Below are 25,065 nucleotides of genomic sequence, written 5' to 3'. Positions count from 1 at the left end.
AAAAATTTATTTGCTACATACAGCTCAACTGAACTTAAAAAAAAAAAATTATTTAAAGATGTATTACTAGTTGAAGGACATCACATGGAATTATTAGATGTAGAATAATTTTAATCAACAACTGGCCACCCCTACATTCTGGACTTTCTTGAAACCCCGCTCTCAACCATTAGGGAGGGTAAATGTGTTTAAAGAAACAGCAACCCAATTAACAAGTGTAACTCCAGACTACAGATTAAACAAATTGATGAGTATGATTACAGATTATTAGTTTATTATTAATTTACAGTTTATTATTGTTGTTGATCATTGATTGATTGTTTGGTTAGTTATTTTATCATGTGATGATATTCTACACATTAGGATATTCCCATTCTCATGTAATGATATTCTTTACAGTGAAGTATAATCTTCATTCACCTCTCACTTAAAACATATTGATGTTTACCTCTGATGGAAGAAAATTCTCATCCAGTTTTAATATTACATTGGTTGTTGTATTATGCAGTTTCAGGGAACTGATTGGACTAAATAATTTGAGATGTCATTACTTTATCTTGAGCTTTTTGAATTTCTCTGTGAAGTTGTTTAGACTTCCTTATGTGTACCCAGTGCTGTCAGGATACGCTCTGCCCTCCCATGACCCTGAACTGGATTAAACGGTTTACAAGACAAATAATAAAAAAATGTAAAGGGTATTTGAAATGTGTGCATTTGCATGCGTATGTTGTATGCGCATACCTGCAGATGTGAACGTGATTAATGATTTGGAATGATTTATTAATTTTTTTCCCTATTTTAATTTTCAAGTTATATCTGAACATGATTACCAAAAATGCATGTTAATTATGGTGTAAATAGGCCCTTTGAAATATGTTGTTAGTGCTTTGTTTGTGAATGTGTCATGAATGACTGTGGTTACTGTTAACTGTTTATTGTTACTGTGACGGAGTTAATTCCAGACATTTTCACAAATTAATTTGTCATGAGCATTGCTGTGTATTAGATTCAGGCATTGAAAGACAATTGTCTGAACGTCATGAATGTAAGTCAGCTGAAAGGTACTGGCGTTTCAATGGTTGCTGCCATCAGATACAACACAGGCACTTCAGAGGCCTCTCCCCACCACACCCCAGAGAACTTGCCTTGCAAGGTGGTCAGCATTTAAGCAGACTACCATTAACCATTCACAGCTGTGAGCATTCTGAATAACCTGCTGGTTCAGCTGCCTCTCTCCACCTCACAGACCACAGAAATAAGCAGTGGATGCTTGGGCTACAGAACCCATGTGTTCACCTCAGAGAACTGATGAGCACTACGCAAAACTTCAGTTGACACTCTGAAAACATGCTGGTTATATATGTTAGATATGTAGATAAATATGGAAGTAACATGCAACACAAGGGCAAGAGCCATTATGTGAAGTCTCATATTTCTTTCAGAATAATTCTTTAAATATATACTTTTAAATAGTGTGTATATATATATATATCATCATATATATATCATCATATAAATATTGCACAGTCTCTTTATTAAGATACAAATATAAAATAAAATAAAGCAAATATGTACACAAAATTTAAAAATCCATAATTATCAGAACCAAATGGCTTCTACAGGTAAAGGTCAGTATTTGCTTTGGCACTAAGTTTATATTGAACTTTTTTGGGGAGACTGTCCTGAAGTTATACCAGGCTTCTTCCAGCCCTTCCCAGAGTCCATCTTTAGAATCCGGCTGTCTTTTCCTATTATTGCTAAGTATGAGATGAGGTCACACTAAATCCCACTGTAATCTATAGAAGCTGTTTTTTTTCCGATTTCTAAATATATTTGATTGATAATCATATTCATAATATATTTATATATGTATATGTGTGTGTGTGTGTGTGTGTGTGTGTGTGTGAGAGAGAGAGAGAGAAATCAGCATTTCTAAATGTATGACATTTCTTTCCAGTGTCTATTGAATTCCAACACAGTCACTACTGACCAGAAGAGTGCAAAAGAGTGTTATGCATCTATCCACCACCCCACACCCTGACCCCACCCCAACGCTTTTCTGCCTCTTAGTAGCAGCCATTACACATTTGGCATTCATGAGAAAAACCCAAGCAATATCACATTCTCAGTTGGGCAAGTCCAAATGAACAGTCGGTTCAGATGCCAGATCCAAAATGACATGAAAAGCCAGATTCCACAACAGTAACAGTTCTGTTTAGGCATGATTGCACAGCAAAAAGCAGAGACGTTTACACACCAAAGACAGTGTAACACCACAAGTCCAACCTTTCTGACATATTCCCTTTAAACTACAGACAGTGTTGAGACTAAAGAACTGGTTGAGCTAGACCTTTTCCATTCGAGATGCAACTCTGTGTGTGAACCCAGTCGTGACAGTGCCTAAGGACACTGGACCCATATCCAGTTCCTCCAGTTGAATTGTTGCAGTAGATGAATGGTTCTGTGATCTTCAATAGATTAAAACCTCAAGTGGGGGTATCACCCATCTGGAGGCGACCCCAGAAACCAGAGGTATCACGCAACGGTGCTGACAGGTACAAGATGCTGATTTTCAGATCGTTCATGACCAGAGGCTGCATGCTGTTGTCGACCCTAAATCCCCAATCAGCTAGTTTTAAAGTTAAACTTTCAAATAGAAAATAAAGATGCAGAGTTAAGAATTATTAGAAGAGAATAGCTGGTCCGTCCTTTATTGCAGGTTAACATTAACAAGCATTATTGGGCACCCTCCAGAGAATGTCTAACAATCACACAAAGTACCCACATTTTGATACATTTGTCATAAGTGATTATGTAATTACACCACCTTCTTTTACATATTAGTGTTTACATTCGCTACCATTACATCCAACCCATAAATTAGTCAATATAGGCAAAATTATGTATTCACCCACACCAGTTAGAACCCGTTAACACCACATTCCTAGAGAAGACTTCTCTTGAGCTCATCCTAAAGACGAATGTTTTTATATACGGTCCTGAGCCTGGTGGAAAGATGCATCTTACAATGAGGTCTGCTGAAGCCTACCCAGGATCCTTTGCACAAGCATGCAGAGGTCTACAGAGGCCTCCAGCCTGTACACAAATCATTCTGAAAGGACTTAGAATCACTATACTGACTGTTATTTTATATATATATATATATACTGTTATTAATATGTCTAATTCAATGTTTCAACCTCTTTCCCCAGTTTACACTATTTTTATTACCTCACTTTCTTCAATAGGTTTTACAGCTGTGAACTCACTCAGAATGGAGAAAAACGTCAGTTCACTGTGGACAAGTTAGTGTTCATGGGCATTCTGCTTTCCTGGAAAAGTGTTGGCCCTACATCTGAAAGAGTCCATAAGCTGCTAAATGTGTCCATCAGAATACCTGTTCCAGCATTATGCCTGACCATATGGCAAAACGTGCCTGCTGCATTGTGTTCTCGCAAATGTTCATGTCATGCCTATGACCAGCTGTGAGGTCAGCAAGGTCCAGACCTCGGTCATTTTAGAGCTAAAATATAAGATACAAAAACTGGATTTAAAAATCAGCAAAAATGACAACTTCTCTGATGAGACGAGTGCAAGCTTAACCTGGTTGAGACATTTGTTACTGAGTGTGTGCTGCATGTGAGAGAACGTGAGTGAAGTCCCTTGCATCATCACCACTTCCACTCACAGCAGCTGTAGATTACACAGCTTGTGTGTAACCTGGTAGGCATCAGAATACAGAAAGGCAAAGAAATGATTCTTAGGCCATTATCTGTAAGAAACACTCAAAACAGTAACCTGGCACAGTGTCTGGAATAAAGGCAACTGTGGGAAACATCATGTTAAATAAGCGAACTCTGCCCATGATGAAGACTAGGCTATTTATTTCATAGTAGTAGCCTAGCTAAATGAAAAAACAGCTTCTATAGGTGACGGTAACAATAAAAGTAGGCTTACAAAACATTTCAAGGTAAAATTTAAGTGTATAATGATTTTAATGTGTAATGTTGTAACACTCAAGCTTTTTAAAGTTCAAGCACGTAAACCTTGAAAACTTGGTGCAATTGTTGAAATTTTTCTTCTTCTTTCTCTTCTTCTTTTTCTTGGCTAAAACACAATGTACAGCAAAGACCATAAAGCCCAGAAACACTAAACTTGGTAACAAGGTACAGCGGGTGTGAAATAACATCAAGCAGAACGTCAAACTTTGCATGGGAGGGAGACGCGATTGTTGCAATGGAGTTTCTTTATTCTCCATAACAAAATTAAGTAGCTCAGTGTCGACTGTGCAAAAGCAAATAACAGAATGCAGAAGCCAATGCGCTGGCAGTACTGTCTCACAGTGTGACAAAATGGGAACACTAGTCTTGGAGCTGTGCCCAGCAAGCGTAGATAAGCGTCTCTAGGCTTTAAAGAGGGAGTAAGGCACAGGTGAAGGTGATAAATAAAATGAGGATTATGAATGAGGTAAGCGGGGCTGTCATGCTCCCCAGGCAGAACTCAACTCCCAGCATTCACCTGTTGCTTGCTCTCCTGTCACTCAGTCTGGTTACGTCAACCATCACACCCTCATCAGATCTGCATCCCCGGATAACTGGTTGTTCTCACCTGTTTCTCATTACTTCTGTAAATGTATACCTATCCATTTTCCTGTGTTCTTTGCATACCGAGCATTATCTCTCTCTGTCTTTTCCTGTTTATGACTTGTTCTGTTTTTGATCAACTTTACACTACTTCATAACGTTACACTACTTCATAACTTCATAAGGCTTGAAGTTAATTTGAAGCTTGACGTCTATTGTAACATGCTGACATGCTGTCGTCTCCAAGAGCATAACAACCACAAGAAAAATCTCTTGACATGAATCAGTCAGTGGAATATAGGTCAGTGCTGATAAATGTAGTCACATTTAAATGTTGCCCTTTTAATCACTTAATCCATTGAAAATGTAACTTTACACATTTGTCCAACATATCAAGTTGAATCCCTCAACTAAGTCTGCAGGGTATGAATCAATATGATTTAGGGTAACAGTGGAATTTAATGACATGTTATTACATTGGGCTTAATCTTTTTTGTGACAGTGAAACACAAAATACTAGAGCAGCAGCAGTAGCAGTCTAAAACTTTTAACACCTTAAAATGTCTATAAATTTGTTGCAAAGTGAAGGACTGCATGCATCTGGCACATATCTGACCACAAGATAATTTTACAACGCTAGATAAAAACAGTTCTTACTTCAATCTACAGTAAGATAGAGTTCCCCTATTTGTACATAACAATCCACTTCTTATATGTCAGTTATGCCCCACTATAGTGGTCAGTTTGATTAATCCCTAGTATAGTGGTCAGTTTGATTAATCCCTAGTATAGCGGTCAGTTTGATTAATGACTAGTATAGCGGTCAATTTGATTAATCCCTAGTATAGCGGTCAGTTTGATTAAACCTTAGTATAGCAGTTAGTTTGATTATGCCCCACTACAGCAGTCACAAACAGGCTTGCACTGCTTCTGCATATCTGCTGTGAACTGTTGATAGACAACTGTTGATAGACAAATGTTATATGTGCCATCAACTCATTCAAATTCGCAGTGCAACAGCAAAAACACTGAAACACCTCCCCATTGTCATGAAACCTCTAGATGAAATGGCAGACAAAGCCAGATTGTTGTGCATGCAGAGTGATTCATGGCTTGTCTGACTGTGCTTGGACCATGAATTGTTACTTGGGGATACATTAATATATTATTATTGGTTTAACTTTTGTCTGTGTCAAATATGGGAACAGATGTTAGATTGCTAACCTTAGCTTGCTGATTTTCTCCTTACTCACATACAAAAATACACACACACACAGCCAAAGACCCCCATCCAGATACAGAGTTAGATTTTCCTCCTCTAATACCATGAAAACTCAACACAACCGTTGTGGAAAATAGGAAAGAAAAAGGATAGGTAAAAGAAGATACACATAGAGAGAGCACAGAGTATCTGTGTGAAACATTTTTAGTGATACTGAATTAGTATATGAAACAGAGAGCAGTTGCCAGCTTGCTATGTATAACCTCCGAAAGTTATTACCCTCAACACCACTACACACACCACTTCCTCTTGCGCCTTCACACCTTGAATAAACACAAAGCAGGGCTCTAAACATTTTTACTTCAGCGCCACAGTGTTTCAGTGGGTGCTGAACTTCCCTGTACCAGATATATCTGACATACTTGTACTGCCTGCCCTTCATCTGGCTTGTATACCTGCACACACACACACACACACACACACACACACACACACACACACACACACACACACACACACACACACACACATACACACACACACAATCTCACAGACACACACACACATACACACACACACACACTCTCTCTCTCTCTCTCTCTCTCTCTCTCTCACACACACACACACACACACACACACACACACACACACACACACACACACACACACAATCTCACAGACACACACACACATACACACACACACACTCTCTCTCTCTCTCTCTCTCTCTCTCACACACACACACACACACACTCTTTCTCTCTCTCTCTCTCTCTCTCTCTCTCTCTCTCTCTCTCTCTCTCTCTCTCTCTCACACACACACACACACACACACGGACGATTTGGATGGACCTCCATGCTGGGTGAGGGAATGGGAGGCAGAGCTGCTACACTTCACTCCCCTGTGATGTAAATATTTAAATATTGTAACCATCTCACAAGTGTTCTAAAGTCCCAGTAGCAGCAGGAGAAGGTGTTTATGGAGTCAAACTGAATGAGAGTTTTATAGGCTGAAATATCTTGTTGGATGAAAATGACTTGTATGTCAACATCTGTTAATCAGACCCAAAGAGTCATTGCATGTACAGATTAGTATTTGTATGAACACAGTTCATTTGTATGAACACAGTTGCATATGTATGTATGTTTGGTGTGTGTATTTATTTGGAATTCTGAGTCTATGTATTTTGACTGAATAATATTAAAAACAATTGAATATCAGCAACAGGAAGCAGAGTCACTGTCACCTCTGAAACTCCCTTATCACACCCCCCAACACCGTCCCACTTCACAGCTGATTAGATACATGATAGGTAGTAACTGCTGTTATAATGTAATAGAGAGTAGTAAGAGATTGGACACTTGCTTGATGCCTCTTGTGGCAATCAGTGGTACTACATTTTATAGCCTCCTATTTTCCCACGGAATTTAGAGTAGTTCATAATTTTTATTTATTTTTGGGTCTCACCTCACATACAACAGTTAAAACAGAAATAGAATATAATATGACTGACAACGAGGAGAGCATTCAGTATTCTGTAGCTGTAGTCTTCCTGTGTACACACTATCATGCTGTCACAGAACACTTGGCTCCCGCGAGTCACAGGGTTTGGCCCGCCACGTGACTTGGGAGGATGTTTGTGGCCACGCCTGCACACACCTGCACCTTGTCTTGTCTGTGTATTTAAACCCGTGTCAATGTGTCCTGAGTGTTGGTCATTGTCAGTGTAGCGTGTTTGTAACTATGTATCAAGTCTTGACTGTTTGTTTAATATCGTGTTAAATGTTAAAAGTCGTTAGTGTTTAGTGTGTTCATGTTCATTGTTTTCACGTGAGTGCCACATTTGTCCTTTATGTTGTGTTTGAATAAATGTTCGGCCATGTCGAGGAAGTCTGTACATCCTGCTCCACGCCCTTCAGTACTCGGGCCTCCATGTTACACACACAGGTCAGTCTTATTTTCAGGGTGATAGCTGAATTTTGGAGGTTATTCATATCAGCCTGGGAACTACTTTGTTTCTGATACTAAATCAAATTTACACATTCAAAATGTGTAGAAGCAGATGCACACACTCACAGACAAGCATATGTCACTCTGTTCTCACTAATGTTGATGCTCATGTGTTCCTCCAGTACATCTTTTGGTCTTAAAGCTAGTTGCACCTCTGTGTGGTTAACATGGCATCATCCCTGCACGTAAGATGCTGAAAGCCAGAGAGAGAGAGAGAGAGAGAGAGAGAGAGAGAGAGAGAGAAAGACAGCCTTTCTTTTTTCTGCTGAGACATTGTGACAATACTGCAACGCTGTTAAAGTATAATGTTATTAACCTCAGCTCAGTGAAGGAAACAAGCTTATATATGCACTGATCATTTCCATCCATAGAGGGTGACATCAGACCACCAGTCCTAGTCAATCTGATGAAAGTGTTAGAGTTGAGTTGTTTTGTTTTTTAGGGATCAAAGTACTGAAGCTGTGGAAACTCTTGTTTTGTTAGGATTCTTAGGGTACAAGCTGTTTAGTGCTTGGAACACTTTTGTTTTTTAGGTTCCAGCATGTAGCACTAGGAACACTTTGGTAATTGTAAGGTTTTTTCTTATTATTTGTAGAGTTTCTTATTAACTGTTGTATTTCATTAAGGAGTTGTTGATGATAACAGAGATAAAAGGGAGCAGATCTCCGGAGATCATCTGGAACAGAGTAGAAGGAATGGGACATGTAGTTGGATTGCTGGAAGGCAGGAGATTATGAATTTTGTCTGAGGAGGGGGGAGAAAAAGAAGCGAGAGAGTTGGATGTAGGGGAATGAACACTGGTTGGAAGAGTGGGAAGAGAGGAAAAGCACTGGCAGATTGCTGCAACCTTCTCCTCAAAGAAGGTGATAAAATCATCACGAGTAAGATGAGGAAGGAAGGGAAGGATTACAGAGAAAAGAAAAAATAGTGAACTTGCATGGATCATATGCTGATGATTAAAATTTTCCTCTGTAGTAGGATGATTTTGCAGATGTTACTTCCAATGAGAACTTGGAAAGGAGCGACTGGTATGAGCTGAGGTCTGATTCTAGGTGAGTTTTCTCTACCACCTCTCTGCAGTCCTTAGTTCTCTTCTGTGGCAGCGGACTGTTTCTGTTAGACAGGGTTAGGTGTGGAAGATCTTGCAGGTCTAGAGGAGAGAGGGCACAGAAGATTCATTGATGGGGTGAGTTTAGAAAGTAAAGTATTTGTAACTGTATCCAGAGAGAGAGAAGACAGAGAGTCAGAGTGAGGAAGGGTGGACAAAATAGTAGAAGTAAGGGAAGTGGGAGTTATGGAGTACAGATTGCAATGGAAGGAGGAGGAGGAAGATGTTGGAGAGGTATGGATGGAAAGAGAAGGGAGGGAGAGAGAAGGATAGATTGTGATGAAATGAGAGGTGGAGTTGGGGGACTGCGATGTCCAATATTGTGGTGGTCCGGGTGAAAATCAGGTCCAGAACATTGCCCCTCTGTGAGTCGGAGGAGACTGCTTGAGGTCAAATTACGTCAACAGCAGAAGGCTGCAGCAGGAATGTAGCTTGTCTGATGGAAGGTTGAAGTCAGCAAGGAGAATGAATGGATTTCCTTGAATGGGAAATAGACTCAGGAGGACATCAAGAAGTTATTTAGGGAACCTGGAGGGCTGTAGATGACAATGATGTGAAGTTTGGTAGGCAAATACAGTATAATAGCATGAAATTCAAAAGAGGAGATGGAAACAGCAGAGAAGAAAAGAGGGGGGAAAAACGCCACTCTCGAGACAATAGTAAACCTGTGCCACCACCCCTGCCGAGATGACTTGTAGAATGTGTGAATGAAAAGGCAGAGGACAGGGCAGCCAGTGTCGCAGAGTTCTTAGGGGTGATCCAGCTCTCTATTAGAGCCAGGAAATGTAACGAGTGGAGGGATACTAGGGCTGAGATTAAGTCATCCTTCTGGACAGCAGATAGGCAATTCAATGTGATTGTGCTGAACGTTGGGAGTAAATGAGGCTGCCGAGATTGCAGCATCTACGATGATGATAGTGTCTCGGAGATCTGTGGGATATATAGACAGGAATTGCGAGACACATTTCAGATTGGAAAGATGCCTGGTTTGTAGATGTATGAGATGAAAGTATGAGAGAGTTTGAGAAAAAAGATACTTAGATGAGTTTGCGAGGTCCAGTCTCAGTGTAGATGAGGAACTAATTGAAAAGCACAACAAAGCCTTCTACGGGTGTTGATCACTGCTATAGACATATACGTCTGAAGCTAGAGTGGTCCTAATTTAACAGGTCAATAAGTGCTGAGTCTGCCCCCAAATTCACACTTATGGCCAAGGCGAAACTGCACCTACAGCGAGTGATTACAGCTAACAGCAAACAAGCAACTAGGTTCGGACAAAAAGCCCTGAATTATTTTGTGTTTGACCCTTTTCTTTGCCCAGAAATGTGAGTAAGTTCTTAAAATATAAGAAAAATTGCATACAATAACAACATAGTTGTTCCTCCAGAGTAAATCAGATTGTAAACTATAAAAACTCTTAACTCTAAAAAGCAGGCAAAGTTTGAAAATTCCACACCAGACTCCTATGCAGCCAGCGAATTTCAAACAAGACCAAACAGTGCAAGACAGTGCAAGGTTATATGCACCCAGTCATGGTTGCCTGGAGACGACTTTCCAATTAAAAGCCCTTTTACAAGGATATCCCAGCATTAAATGCAGCAATGATTTGAAGTTGTGACCAGCAATAGCTATGTATTACACATGTTTTGTGTGATTTCAGTGAGTACATTGGATTTGACAAGAAAATATCTTTGAGATAATGTAAAATCTTGAATCATTCCATATTTTTTTAAATATTGTTTTATATGCAGGAGTTGGAAGCATATTTTACCAGAACGGTAACTTTAGTTTGTCACAAGATTGATTATATGTGGAGACACAATCAAGTGCTTAACGTATTACTGTTTATTTGATAGCAAGCGCCTAGAGGTTAATGTGTTACTGAGTGGTGTTATTAATAAAGTGATAAGTTTGTGTGAGAGGGGCAACATGTTATAGAGCGAGTGCAGGCTATAAATATTGGTAGATGGGGTGAAGCACGAGATTGTGAATTGCTAGTGGACGTAGGCCGTTAACTATGCTGAGACCAGACATGGTGTTGTACTCTGAACGTAAATGGTGCCAGTGGCTTTACTCATTGGGGAGGCCAGGATAGATCTGCTGTGTTGGGGAACACTTGCTGATATAATATATATGTGGAACTGGTGGCACTGAGTACACAGTGGATGTGGGTATGACCTTAGTTGCTGGGAAGGCCAACATGGATTTTATGGGTTGTGATAGTGACATACTACGTAAAACTCATATGGAAAATGAGCATACGTGAACAGTGTCAGTGGGGCTGGGTACGGCCTTAGTCACCAGGAAGGCCAGTTTTGGTTTATGTTTAAAGAGGTGCAGCTTGGTTTAAAAGTGAGTTTTGAGGGGTGTGAGACTGCAACACCAGAATTCACTGTTGAGTCTTCTGGAGGTGTCATGTGCTTAATTTAACAAAACACAGATGAAGGGAGGTGCCCACCTTATGACCTCTGAGAAGAGTTTGAAATGTTGTGGTTGCTGGAATGAAGAGAGGTGGTAGGGCCCTATATGAAGTTCTACTGGATTAACATAGGATATTTTTACATCTTATCCTGTGTAGATATACAATGTACAATGCCCCAATTTACATCACTGAAAAGAAACAGTTACAAAAGAAACAGTTTTTATAAACCCTATTTTTAAATACTTTACTTTTCTTTACAGGTAGCATATACATTGTTTACAACCAGATTTTAAGCATCAAAATCAGTTATTTAAGTATTATATAACCACTATATGCACATTAGACCAACTTACCAAAGATGTAATCAAAAAGACATTCCATACCAATATATACCAATATATATCAATATATATTTCACGGTGTGCTGGTGTACCCAGAGGAATACACACACACACACACACACACACACACACACACACACACACACTCTCTCTCTCTCTCTCTCTCTCTCTCTCTCTCTCTCTCTCTCTCTCTCTGCGCTTATTTGCTGAGTATTTACTGCTGTTGACTTTACTTTCTCTTTTTAATTTCATAGCCAGCTTACCACTGCGCTCTTGTTTTGTATTGTTTTTATGCACTGGCTTCTCGCTCTCTCCCTACCACTGTCGCAAAAATATAGCAACATTTGTACAAAGATGAGCCTGTTCATTTATAATGTGGGTCTTATGCAAGAGCCACTGCATATTGGTTTCACCAATTTACCATCGTGCATTTACCATTTTTTCTCTCAGCATGAACAAAATTTACAATGGGTTTACAATGGGAAATTTACAATGGGAAAGATGTGTGTGTGTTTTCCAGGTTCACTGCCGGGATTTTCCCCCATTTGGGACTCTGCCCCATTTCTCATTCCTTTGTTTGGTACTTTGGTGTTAGACACTGGTGGTAGCGAGTGACTGCCATTTTTGCTGGGTGTGGGTTAGTGTGTACTTTTCTTTCATTAGTGTGGGTTTTGTTTGTTTTGGCCTGGGTCACTCCTGAAGACATTGCACCAGTAAGATTGTAGATAAATAATATCCTCGGTAAAATACACCAAAAACAAGAGACTTCCTTTTTGTGCTTCTGTTTTGCTGCTGTTCACGTTTCACAACTTCCATTACGTCAGCCGTTTGCACTCCTTTTTCCTTGTTACGGCCTCGCAGCCTAGACGGGGTCGTAACATGGGCCCAGACCTGTCATAGCTAATAAGTAATGTTGGCCTAGGGTTAGAGTCAGGGTTTACTCTGAAATAAAGTAAACCCTGATTCTGACATTAGAGTACACATTAATTACAACATCAAACATCAATGCTGTTTCAACATAACATGACAATATATCAACACTGGATAATATTGTTCCTTTACTCCAATTACTTCAATGTTATTTTGTTTATTCAGAATTTTTCTTTCAGATGAGTCAAAGTTAACAACCTCATAGCTATCTAGTTGGTGTCACTCTCTAGTCACAGCATGCCTTTCTTTTGCAGGTATGCCTTCTTTTTAATATACTCACCAATGACAGCATTTTTTTGGTTTTTATTCATGTAACATTAACTGAGAGAAAAAAGACCAAATAGATGAGGAAAACAAGTCTAGATCCCTTTAATCAGTCGACTCAAAGGACACAATCTTGCACATAAATGTACATGTTGACATTGTCAAGACACAGCAATGTTGAAACAGTGCTGCCATCATGATTTCAGTGTGATCTGAACGCTGAGTTCCTGCAGGATTACAGGCATGTGCTGAATCCTATGGCACAACTGTACAAACTGGCTTTACCACAAAACAAGCAGAAGTTTAAAAATATTATACACAAAATGTTTACTGCATGAGGCAATTTAATAAATATGTAAAAACCAAGAAAAGAAAAAATATTAAGAAAAGAAAGAATAATTAGAAAACAAAGAAAAAGCTTTAAGGGGTTTAGTGGATTATTTACCAATAAAAAAACGTGTGTGACTGAAAACAAGAAAAATATTACAGCCCACATGTGGTCTGATCAGGGGTTGGGGCGCACCTCAGCATAGTTCTTGATGACTTGAGAGAAGCGGATGATTTTTATGTCATCGGTTTTGGATTTGAAGTCCTGCCAGAGGTACTCAGGTGACAGGATCTTGCTGGGTTTGTTGTACAGGAAGTACTTGTTCAGGTGAGACTCCTCCTGCCACGCTGCTTCAATAGAATTGGCCTTGTCTACGTCCAGCTGCATGCGGCAAGTTTTAGCGAGTTTGTGCACCTCTTCCACTAGACCACCAATCACCGCACCACCATAGTAATAATCTCCCATCCCCTGAGGAATGTAGGCCTGTGACTCAGGCCTCCTCTCATATGGGAACTCATCACGTGGTGTACTGTAATAACCAGGGTGTATCACAGCAACAATATCACCCAGAGTCTCCGCCCCCCAGTGACCATAGAATTTGGTATCCACATCTAGGCTGAAGATGTAGTCGACTTCATTGATCATTTGGGTGTCAATGAGTTTCTCGAGCTTCTCCATCCTGCGTAGTGTGATCTCCTGCCAGCGGCTTGAACCTGGAATTTTCAGTGTAGTCAAATTGCGGTTGGCACCCAGTGTTACCATAGGAATTGCCTCTGGCTGGTCCGTAAAGATGTAATAATGCACACGGTAACCCTGCAGGTAGTGCCTCTCTGCTGACTCGAGGAAGTCCTTCAGGAACTGCACATATCTGAGGAATTGGGGGAAGAAGTTGTCATTAATTATGTTAATAAGAGCTGCAGTCCTGTAACAGTTGCTTTGTTTTATCAGCAGCTGGTTTTAGTCAATGCTCCTCTAGCTCGTCCAGTGCTGCTCATTTTTTCCTCGCTGCTGCAGACTCCAAACATGCGCTTCCATCTTGCTCACTCCCTGCTCACGTCACATTCATATTATAGTTACACACTATTGGTATATGAAAAGTACATACTTCCCCAGAGCAAACACAGTGGTTGCCACGGTGATGTTCTGCATTTTGTAGATGGCATCAATCAGAGTTTTGTCAAATGTTTCTTCCCACACCACTGGAGCAAGCCATGGGGTCACCGTTATGACATCTTTTCGGCTGTTGCACATACATACGCACATCCATACACGCATGCACACACACAAACACACAGACACACACACACACACACAAACACACACACACACACACACAAACACACACACAGTATCTTGATTAAGTTCAGTAACAGAAATCAGCTTTCTATAGACCATTCTCTCACTCTCTCCTTCCTGCCTACACACACACACACACACACACACACACACACACACACCAATATGTACTTACCCATTTAGCACACTGGGCTGCTTGTACAAAATCCTAAAACATATAAAAGCAAATACATTAAGTAACACAAGAAGTTGACCTAGTTAACAGTGTGTGTGTGCTGTTTGTGTGAGATTGTACATACGTTTGTGGGAGGAGTATATTCTTGGTTTTGTGCTGTTCTTTTTCCCTGATGAAGTAAAAATTTTACAAAACCAGAAAAGCTGATAAACCAACATGATGGTTGGTTATTGATGGTATTGATGGTAATAAAATGACTATTGTGTCTTTTGATTATTAATAATAATAATACAAGGCACAGACCATTGTTGTCCTTGGGAAATGTGAGAATGTAAAACTATGTAAATGTAACAGTACTCACTTCACACTCGAGTAAAGCGTCAGTTCTTCTAGCTCTACATTCACACTATAAAATGGAATCATATAAATTAGTGCTAGGACATATCAAAATAGGTATGCTTCTCTCTCTCTGAGTGTGTGTGTGTGTGTGTGTGTGTGTGTGTGTAACACTTCACCTAATCCAGGAGGAAGTGTAGCCCAGGTAAATGCACCTGATGGGAGAGAGGATACAGTCAGTAGCTGAACTGTGACCATTAACAACATTGTGTATAAATGTCACATATGCCCTTGTTCAGATGCTCTTTCGGCATGAAGCTGTACTTGCAGAACATGCACTAGCAAAAGATGTGAGGGTGTGGTCTTGCGGAATGAGGGTGTGGTCTTGCGGAATGAGGGTGTGGTCTTGCGGAATGAGGGTGTGGTCTTGCGGAATGAGAATGTGTTGATGGAATATTCAGATCCTCTTTTTACTATTACTTCTGTTCTCATTCTGTCTTTATGATACTCTCTGTCTCTCTCTCTCTATGTCTCTCTCTCTGTCTCTCTCTCTTTCTCTGTCTATCTCTGCACATCAGCAGCCCTTTTTTGTTTTTTTGTTAGTTGGTTTTTTATTTTTATGGCTCATTGTTGAATGTCGAACCAGGCTTTGAATTTCTACTCCTTCAGCTGAGCTTTTTAGAATACGTATTAGAGTGATCTATGATAATATCTAAGCGGGGGGGGGGTGTGGACAGACAGCTGACCTGTGTGTGTGCGGGTGTGTGAATTTGATTGTGTGTGGGGTATTGACGAGGTGGATATTTGTTTTTGTAGAATGCTTTTAAATGTGGTTATTCATTTGCTGGTGTTCATCCTGGTGTGTAATATTATACATAGCATTAGATGAGCTGTGAAAGAGAGCAAAAAAGAATAATAGTGTAAAAATATCAGTATTTTTTTTTATCAGACTAACATTTGGTTGCAGACACAGTGCAGTATGTGTTCTCTGAACCAGATTCTAGAACTGGATTGTAGTCCAATTAAAGGAATAGACCATAAATAAAACTGTTACATTAATTGCCTCTGATTCCCTGTCACTTGCTGAAGAATGTCCAATGTTAAACACACAGTTAATCCACAAAGTCAAAATATGTTCTATTCTTTGATCGTTCCTGTGATAAAAATGTGTTATGACTGTTCCTGCAATATCGGATGGTTTGTAAAGGCAAAAGACATGAACTTTTGCCTGTCTGCATAATGCTTGTGAAGTCATTTCCATGGGAGTTTAGTCAAAGGGCTATCCCAGTGCTTTCCCTGACCAGCAGTAGCCTTCTAACTAGGCTGTTTCTGCCAACCATTACTTTCTATCAATTACTTGGGAACTTTCTGCTTGCCAGATCGCTAGCGTGCCACTGACCGGTTCATCCAGTTCATCAGAAAAAGTTAAGTGGAAGTATTTGTTGACAAACAAATAAGTTCTGAGGAGAGTTCATTAGGAAAGATGCCTAAAAGTAACCATGATAAGGCACGACAGTCTACTGGGAGCAAAAATAGAGGGATGAATGAAGGGAAAGAAGCACAGAGATCAACCCAAGAACATTGAAGCTGGATCGGTTACAACATGGAAATGGGTGATAGGCCATGAAAGAGAAGGCACTGGATAGGAACTTGTAGACAAACTGAAGTCCTGGACAATCTTCTTCTATTGTTCTCTAAAAGACAGAGAACAATAGAAGAAGATATAACAGGTACAAAATGTGTGCACGCTCAGTTGTTTCGCTCTAGACCCAGCACTAGTTGTCATTAGTCTTTGCTCGATATGGGTGTCTTTTCTCCCTTTCCCTGTAAAAAAACCCCCTTTGTTTTCTTTTTGGAAATTTTAGACATCCACACTGTTTACTGATTATACTGTTGCATTTGTTCATCACTTTAGGAAAAATAAAACGTCATTTGTTCGTCATCTGCCTGACATTTACAGTAAGTTGTTTGAATATGGCTTACTTCTCAGCACCTACCTGTCAACTAAGGCTTTGGGGAAACGGCCACATCAGAAGCATCTGCATAACATACGTCTCACATTAATTTTTGTCTCAGAAGGTTAATCAGGTGTGATCATAGATTTATATGCCTGGGTTAAAATGGGCCCACAGGCAACTGCATGGCTGGAGGACATTCTTGTCTTATCATGTGTCATTTTGCTTACACGAAAATAAAGGGCAACTGGGGCAGAGACAAGTGCTGGCATGAGTCATCTAAATTTGAGAGCAGCACATGATTTCATAGGCCAGTACTAAGGTTGAGCAGCAGCTCTGGCACTGGAGGGGAAGGCACCACAAGTGCTCATGGCTCTGCCGTTGGAGCAGCATGACGACGCAGCACGACGATGCAGCACGAAGACGCAGCATGAAGACGCAGCCCGATGACCCTTGTACAAACTCTCTTTGCTAGTGTCTTGAATACATTACTAACTGGATGGGCCAAAACTTTCCTCAATTGAATAATGATAAAACAGAGATTATTATATTTGGGAACAGCAATTAGAAGCACAGACTAGCTGCCTTTGTGGATTCTTGTGGATTAAAATCTAAATAGGTGGCTCATAACTTTGGCATACTAATAGACTCTGATCTCACTTTTAGTGGTCACATCAAATCAGTTACTAAATCAGGATGTTTTCATCTTAAGAACATCAACAAGATCAGAGATTTCTTGACTAAACCAGATCTAGAAGAATTCATACATTCTTTTATCTCTAACAGGGTTGACTACTGTAATGGTCTCCTAACAGGACTCCCAAAATACCCCAATCAGTTTCAGTTGAGTCAAAATGCAGCTACTAGAGTTCTCAGTAGGAGAAAAAGTCAAGAACACATCCTGTTGGAGTTCCCTACAATGTGTCTCCTATTTCTGTAAAGAAATCTTTTAATCAATAGTGTTACATTTTTCTTTTGCTCTTATTTTTGCTATCATCTGTTTATTTTTAGATAATTGATAAGCCATGTCAAATATGGTCCAGAGTTGACAATAGACAAATGTCTCATTTTAGATCTGCATATCATATCATGCCTGACCATGTTGTACTTGCTATATCATTGACAAATTTCCAGTCATTGTATGATTTTGTTCTCTATATATGCACATGTATCTCTGAATAAAGTGTTTGTGCTTCTCAGCATCTCTGACTCTGTCACTCATTCTGAGAAATGTGCCCTCAGGGCACTGAGGAGGAACAACCAGACCCAGGCGAGGCTGACGGTGGCAGCAGAGGGACAGATTAAGGAAAACAGGGTATTTTTCTTAACAAATCCCCCTTTCCGAAGTCCTCACATTGGCTACAAGTATATTACAGAGTTGACTTTAAGGTATTATTGGTCGTTAAATCACTCATATGGTATGTAGCTGTGTTATATGACCTCTCAGCTCATTAGGAATTAGTCTTGCCAAAGGTAAAGTCTAAACATGGAGAGGGAGCATTTAGCTATTTTAGAGTATTTAAATTGAACCAGTTATCAGAGGATATTAGAAGAGCCCCAACACTAGATGTTTTAAAATCTAAACTAAAAATGTTCTTTTAGGCCAGTGTTGTACCACTCCGCGTGCTGCAGGGCCCGGTGTAGGACGCACAGTCTCCTTCGACGCAGGCAGACGTTTATTTACATATAACGCAGAAAACAGTGGCACTCACACAACGTAATCAGTGAACATGGATACACATAACCATCTCGATGTGGATATTAACAAGGCGACACGAACACAGACGTTTAACATAGATACTCATCAACACGAACAACGACCAACGACGAGGTGCACACTGACAGCGGTTTAGTCATGCAAACACTTCACGTCTAAACCCCGTGCAGGTGCGCACCCTCACAGAGGGCGTGGCTACACGTAAGGGCGAACCCCCCTGCACGCGGCAGGCCGGGCAGTAGCGTCCCGTGACAGCCAGCTTTCAACTCAGGTTAAGCACTGTCCCCACAGACAACTCGTATGCACTGTGGTGCTTTTCTATTTCTTTTAATCTTAATTTATGATGTCTTTATTTTCATCTTTATCTCAACACTTTATATGCACTGTACGCACTTTATATGTTTTATTAATCTTATTTTAATTCAACATTTATCTCTATTTAGTTTTTCATTTCTATACATCTAACTGTATTTAGCTTTATATTAATACATTGGTTTTGTGATGTTTTCTTTTTATTTTTGGCAAAAACCCTGCAGAGGTGATAGATCTCACGATGTAATTGTCACGGCACGGCCCCCTCATCCCAGACGTCTCCCTGTGTGTGTTTGTGTGTGTGTGTGTTCGTTTGCATGGCCAAGCCCTTCCCGTGTATCACCTGTTCCTCGTTTTACATCGTTACTGTGTATGTATATAAAGTCCTGTTTAGGTGTTGGTGTGTGAGCCCATATAAGCAGTGTGGTTCATTGTGCTCAGTTCAGAGTTCGTTCGTAGCAGTCTTCGTTGTGCTCGTTTTGTTAAGTGTATTAAATAAACGTCTGTGTGCGACACGGCTCATTTGTCCATCATGCCTCGCCTCCGGCGTCACAGTAATATGTTTTACTATTTTGCTATGTCTATGTGACACAGCACTTTGAATTGCCACTGTATATGAAGTGGCTTGCCTTGCCTATATATTGCACCATTATCTGTTAAGGTAAAGACACCTGCAGGAAACTTTGTAATCATTAAATAAATGACAACATCCTAGTTTTAGCATTTTTGACACTGGTTACATGGACATTTAGCCAGCACATAATCTAACAATCCTTTATTAGTCACAGGTTGATAAGGATAAAAGCAGAAACCCTTAAAATCGTAGCCGTGACATGGAAGAAGAGTCAAAAGATATCTTTTTTTTTGCAAAAGATGCTTTTAAAAAGGCTCACATGCATAAAATGGAACAGCATCTAAACAGGGAATAGGAGAAGCTAACTACAAAGACAGACATGAGGAGGCTGACAATAAACAAATGCTAATAACACTGAACTGAATATACAAATTCACACACAAATCAACAAATTCTAAACAACATTTAAACATTCACTGTAAGCTAAGTACAACGTTCACCATCTCTCTGTCTCTGGCAGTAGCCGTCATAATATAAACCTTGCATTCTTCCATTTACCTGACACTTATATACAAAATGACTTACAATTATTACCGAACACAACTTTAGGAATCAAGGGTTGAGGGTCCTGCTCAGGGGACCAACAGTGGCAAACTGGCAGTGGTGGACTTGAACTGGCAAACTTCAGATTACGAGTACCGTAACCAGCTAGCTTCCAATTACAAGTCGAGTATTAAGTCATCAGTGCCCCCACACTGCATTACATAAACACTGCACTAGAAGTACAACTCTGTTGAAAATACATACAAACAAACAAAGAAAATGTCCCACAGGGTCCTTCCAGAGCACATTTGGCTAAGAATGAAATATTTTCAGATATTATAAAAACACAAGCAGGTTTTGGACAGATTACGGTTGTTCAAGATGTACACGGATACAGTCAGAAGACTACTGTGTTTATGGTCCATACAAAGAGCTGTCTGTACACTTTACATCGGAATGGTCTCCTTCAGGCTGACAGCAGTCTAATGATGTGGGCCAGAAATGAGGGATTTGTGTGATGCGTCATCCTTTTTCATTTTTCCTTTCCTATTCTTATTCCTATCAAAATAAAAGTGGTATTGAAAAAAACATTTACAAGTATATTACAGAGTTGACTTTAAGGTATTATTAGTCGTTAAATCACTCATATGGTATGTAGCTGTGTTATATGAACTCTCAGCTCATTAGGAATTAATCTTGCCAAAGGTAAAGTCTAAACATGGAGAGGGAGCATTTAGCTATTTTAGAGTATTTAAATTGAACCAGTTATCAGAGGATATTAGAAGAGCCCCAACACTAGATGTTTTAAAATCTAAACTAAAAATGTTCTTTTAGGCCAGTGTTGTACCACCCCGCGTGCTGCAGGGCCCGGTGTAGGACGCACAGTCTGCTTCGACGCAGGCAGACGTTTATTTACATATAACGCAGAAAACAGTGGCACTCACACAACGTAATCAGTGAACATGGATACACATAACCATCTCGATGTGGATATTAACAAGGCGACACGAACACAGACGTTTAACATAGATACTCATCAACACGAACAACGACCAACGACGAGGTGCACACTGACAGCGGTTTAGTCATGCAAACACTTCACGTCTAAACCCCGTGCAGGTGCGCACCCTCACAGAGGGCGTGGCTACACGTAAGGGCGAACCCCCCCTGCACGCGGCAGGCCGGGCAGTAGCGTCCCGTGACAGCCAGCTTTCAACTCAGGTTAAGCACTGTCCCCACAGACAACTCTTATGCACTGTGGTGCTTTTCTATTTCTTTTAATCTTAATTTATTATGTCTTTATTTTCATCTTTATCTCAACACTTTATATGCACTGTACGCACTTTATATGTTTTATTAATCTTATTTTAATTCAACATTTATCTCTATTTAGTTTTTCATTTCTATACATCTAACTGTATTTAGCTTTATATTAATACATTGGTTTTGTGATGTTTTCTTTTTATTTTTGGCAAAAACCCTGCAGAGGTGATAGATCTCACGATGTAATTGTCACGGCACGGCCCCCTCATCCCAGACGTCTCCCTGTGTGTGTTTGTGTGTGTGTGTGTGTGTGTGTGTGTTCGTTTGCATGGCCAAGCCCTTCCCGTGTATCACCTGTTCCTCGTTTTACATCGTTACTGTGTATGTATATAAAGTCCTGTTTAGGTGTTGGTGTGTGAGCCCATATAAGCAGTGTGGTTCATTATGCTCAGTTCAGAGTTCGTTCGTAGCAGTCTTCGTTGTGCTCGTTTTGTTAAGTGTATTAAATAAACGTCTGTGTGCGACACGGCTCATTTGTCCATCATGCCTCGCCTCCGGCGTCACAGTAATATGTTTTACTATTTTGCTATGTCTATGTGACACAGCACTTTGAATTGCCACTGTATATGAAGTGGCTTGCCTTGCCTATATATTGCACCATTATCTGTTAAGGTAAAGACACCTGCAGGAAACTTTGTAATCATTAAATAAATGACAACATCCTAGTTTTAGCATTTTTGACACTGGTTACATGGACATTTAGCCAGCACATAATCTAACAATCCTTTATTAGTCACAGGTTGATAAGGATAAAAGCAGAAACCCTTAAAATCGTAGCCGTGACATGGAAGAAGAGTCAAAAGATATCTTTTTTTTTGCAAAAGATGCTTTTAAAAAGGCTCACATGCATAAAATGGAACAGCATCTAAACAGGGAATAGGAGAAGCTAACTACAAAGACAGACATGAGGAGGCTGACAATAAACAAATGCTAATAACACTGAACTGAATATACAAATTCACACACAAATCAACAAATTCTAAACAACATTTAAACATTCACTGTAAGCTAAGTACAACGTTCACCATCTCTCTGTCTCTGGCAGTAGCCGTCATAATATAAACCTTGCATTCTTCCATTTACCTGACACTTATATACAAAATGACTTACAATTATTACCGAACACAACTTTAGGAATCAAGGGTTGAGGGTCCTGCTCAGGGGACCAACAGTGGCAAACTGGCAGTGGTGGACTTGAACTGGCAAACTTCAGATTACGAGTACCGTAACCAGCTAGCTTCCAATTACAAGTCGAGTATTAAGTCATCAGTGCCCCCACACTGCATTACATAAACACTGCACTAGAAGTACAACTCTGTTGAAAATACATACAAACAAACAAAGAAAATGTCCCACAGGGTCCTTCCAGAGCACATTTGGCTAAGAATGAAATATTTTCAGATATTATAAAAACACAAGCAGGTTTTGGACAGATTACGGCTGTTCAAGATGTACACGGATACAGTCAGCAGACTACTGTGTTTATGGTCCATACAAAGAGCTGTCTGTACACTTTACATCGGAATGGTCTCCTTCAGGCTGACAGCAGTCTAATGATGTGGGCCAGAAATGAGGGATTTGTGTGATGCGTCATCCTTTTTCATTTTTCCTTTCCTATTCTTATTCCTATCAAAATAAAAGTGGTATTGAAAAAAACATTTACCTCATAACTCTAAATTTTAAAAACAGTATTATTTAGTTATTTTTTTGGCCAATTTTTTCCCCAATTATTTATTTTTTCCAATCAATATTCATTTTTTACAATCAATATTAAACTCTATTTATTTTCTGCATTAGGAAAAAGGAAAAAGCGTAATAAAAACAAACAGTGTTTGGGTTTGACTTTATAAGCGTTATATGCAATTAATCATCACAAATACAGACTGCCACTATAAGACACTGACGGGAAGGCACAAATTATCTACGGTGATATTTCCACCAGAATTAACTTATGGGTATGTGGGGGGTGGATTATTTAATGTTGGACCTTACTTAATACAATTGTGCTGGAAAGGAATAGCTTTTATCTAATGTTTACTATATGTGCAACATTTTGTGACTCATATGATTATATGATGAGACATTTCATTAAAATGAAAGAAATATTAAAAGAAATATTTGACTCACATGATACAATATTTGCATGCTCATCTTTTCTTAGAAATGTAATTCGCTGGATCTAATGGTTCAGGACTAGTGGTTCAGGAGTAATGGTTCAGGACAGATCCAGAGCTTTAAAGGTTTGGTTAAAGCATAAGTAGCAGATAATACTGCAGTGTTAGAAGGATCAGTATTGTGAAATAGAAGTCCCCAGTTCATGACTATGAATAGAAAATAGAAAAACTAAACTCAAGCAGTGAAACTTAAATGATTGTTGTCTGCCACCATTCTACCCTGATTTTTGGAATTTGTCATACATTTTCACTCTGTGATGTAGATGGCAGATACATGCTTATTAATAAACTTTAATGTTAAACTTTAACAGTTACTGACACAGTGGGTGTAAGGTCAGGTTCTGTAAACATCACCCTCCTTTGCTTACTTCTTCAGAATACGTTTATAGCACACTTTGGAAAGCCACATGGGAAACAACTGTACTACTTGTCAGCAGTATATGTCAGTACTACTTAAGTTACATGGCTTCTTACTTCTGGAATGTAAATGTGTCATTTTTAAGCATATAATAATAAAGGTTCAACATGATTAGGCTTGAAGCCACCAGTATTGACTTATCCAGTTTATCCGGGACAACACCCAGCACTGAGTGCCATCCATGTAGGAATACAATCATTCACACACACTTTTGCAACAGGCCAATTTTTACCTAACCTTCATGTTTTTGGACTATGGGATGGAAACCTGCACAGATACAGGGAAATGTTGAAATTCCGCCCAGCTGGGGACAAAAACATATTAACCACTAAGCCCCATTTGTAGGACCCTAGAACCTGAAGCTCTTGATCATAGCTTTTCTCACACTTCTGTACTGCCTGAACCTGTTGACTCTCACATGTGCAATCTTGTCCAGAGCAACTTACAAGCCCAATCATATTACAGAGGTAGACAAACAGGGTTAGGGGCCTGACCAGTAACTGCTATTACTATACGGTGATACACTAAACACTCTTTTGTTAGTATGAATGAACAGAGAAGGAAATATAATTACATACCCGACTAGCAGAACTCCTAGCAATGACAATAGAAACAGGTGACAGCTCTGTGTGGATCTCATGGTGATGATCATTCTGCAACCCGTGTTGAGGCATCTTGTAAATAATCCCAAACTTCAATCGTCAAAATAAAACCATTTGCGGGGGGGGTTTGCAGATCTCTCTTTTAAAATTATGTACGTTCAATGGGCAAACAAGATATTTGCTACAAACAGCTCCACTGTAAATCTTTATCTAAAGATATTAACATTTGAAATGCATCACGTGGAATTTTTAGATGCAGAATCATTTTAAATCAACAACTGTCCACCCCTACATATTGGACTTTCCCAGACTGTATCCCAGGCAGTAGAGGAGAAGGTGGGAAAAGAGTGGAAAAGAAGAAAAAAAGAGAAAGTGTTTAAAGAGACAGTAATCAAATTAATAAGTAAATCGAGACTAGAGTTAACTGAGTT

General features: G+C 39.7%; 1 protein-coding gene across 1 annotated transcript; it reads right to left on the bottom strand.

Moving 5' to 3' along the window:
• Positions 1-12,962: 12,962 nt before the first annotated feature.
• LOC113567860 (globoside alpha-1,3-N-acetylgalactosaminyltransferase 1-like) lies at positions 12,963-25,013 on the bottom strand. The gene is made up of 7 exons (XM_026995980.3): positions 24,611-25,013; positions 15,196-15,231; positions 15,042-15,086; positions 14,805-14,849; positions 14,681-14,713; positions 14,315-14,449; positions 12,963-14,077 (listed from the first exon to the last, which is right to left on the bottom strand). Exons 1-7 carry the CDS (start codon positions 24,682-24,684, stop codon positions 13,387-13,389), a joined length of 1,059 nt encoding a protein of 352 aa, XP_026851781.2. The 5' UTR covers positions 24,685-25,013; the 3' UTR covers positions 12,963-13,386.
• Between the last annotated feature and the right edge of the window lie 52 nt (positions 25,014-25,065).

The sequence above is a fragment of the Electrophorus electricus genome, chromosome 8 (assembly GCF_041902795.1).
Source record: "Electrophorus electricus isolate QZ-2024a chromosome 8, ASM4190279v1, whole genome shotgun sequence".
In the NCBI taxonomy this organism is placed as follows: Eukaryota; Metazoa; Chordata; class Actinopteri; order Gymnotiformes; family Gymnotidae; genus Electrophorus; species Electrophorus electricus.
This window is presented reverse-complemented; position numbering and strand designations above follow the sequence as displayed.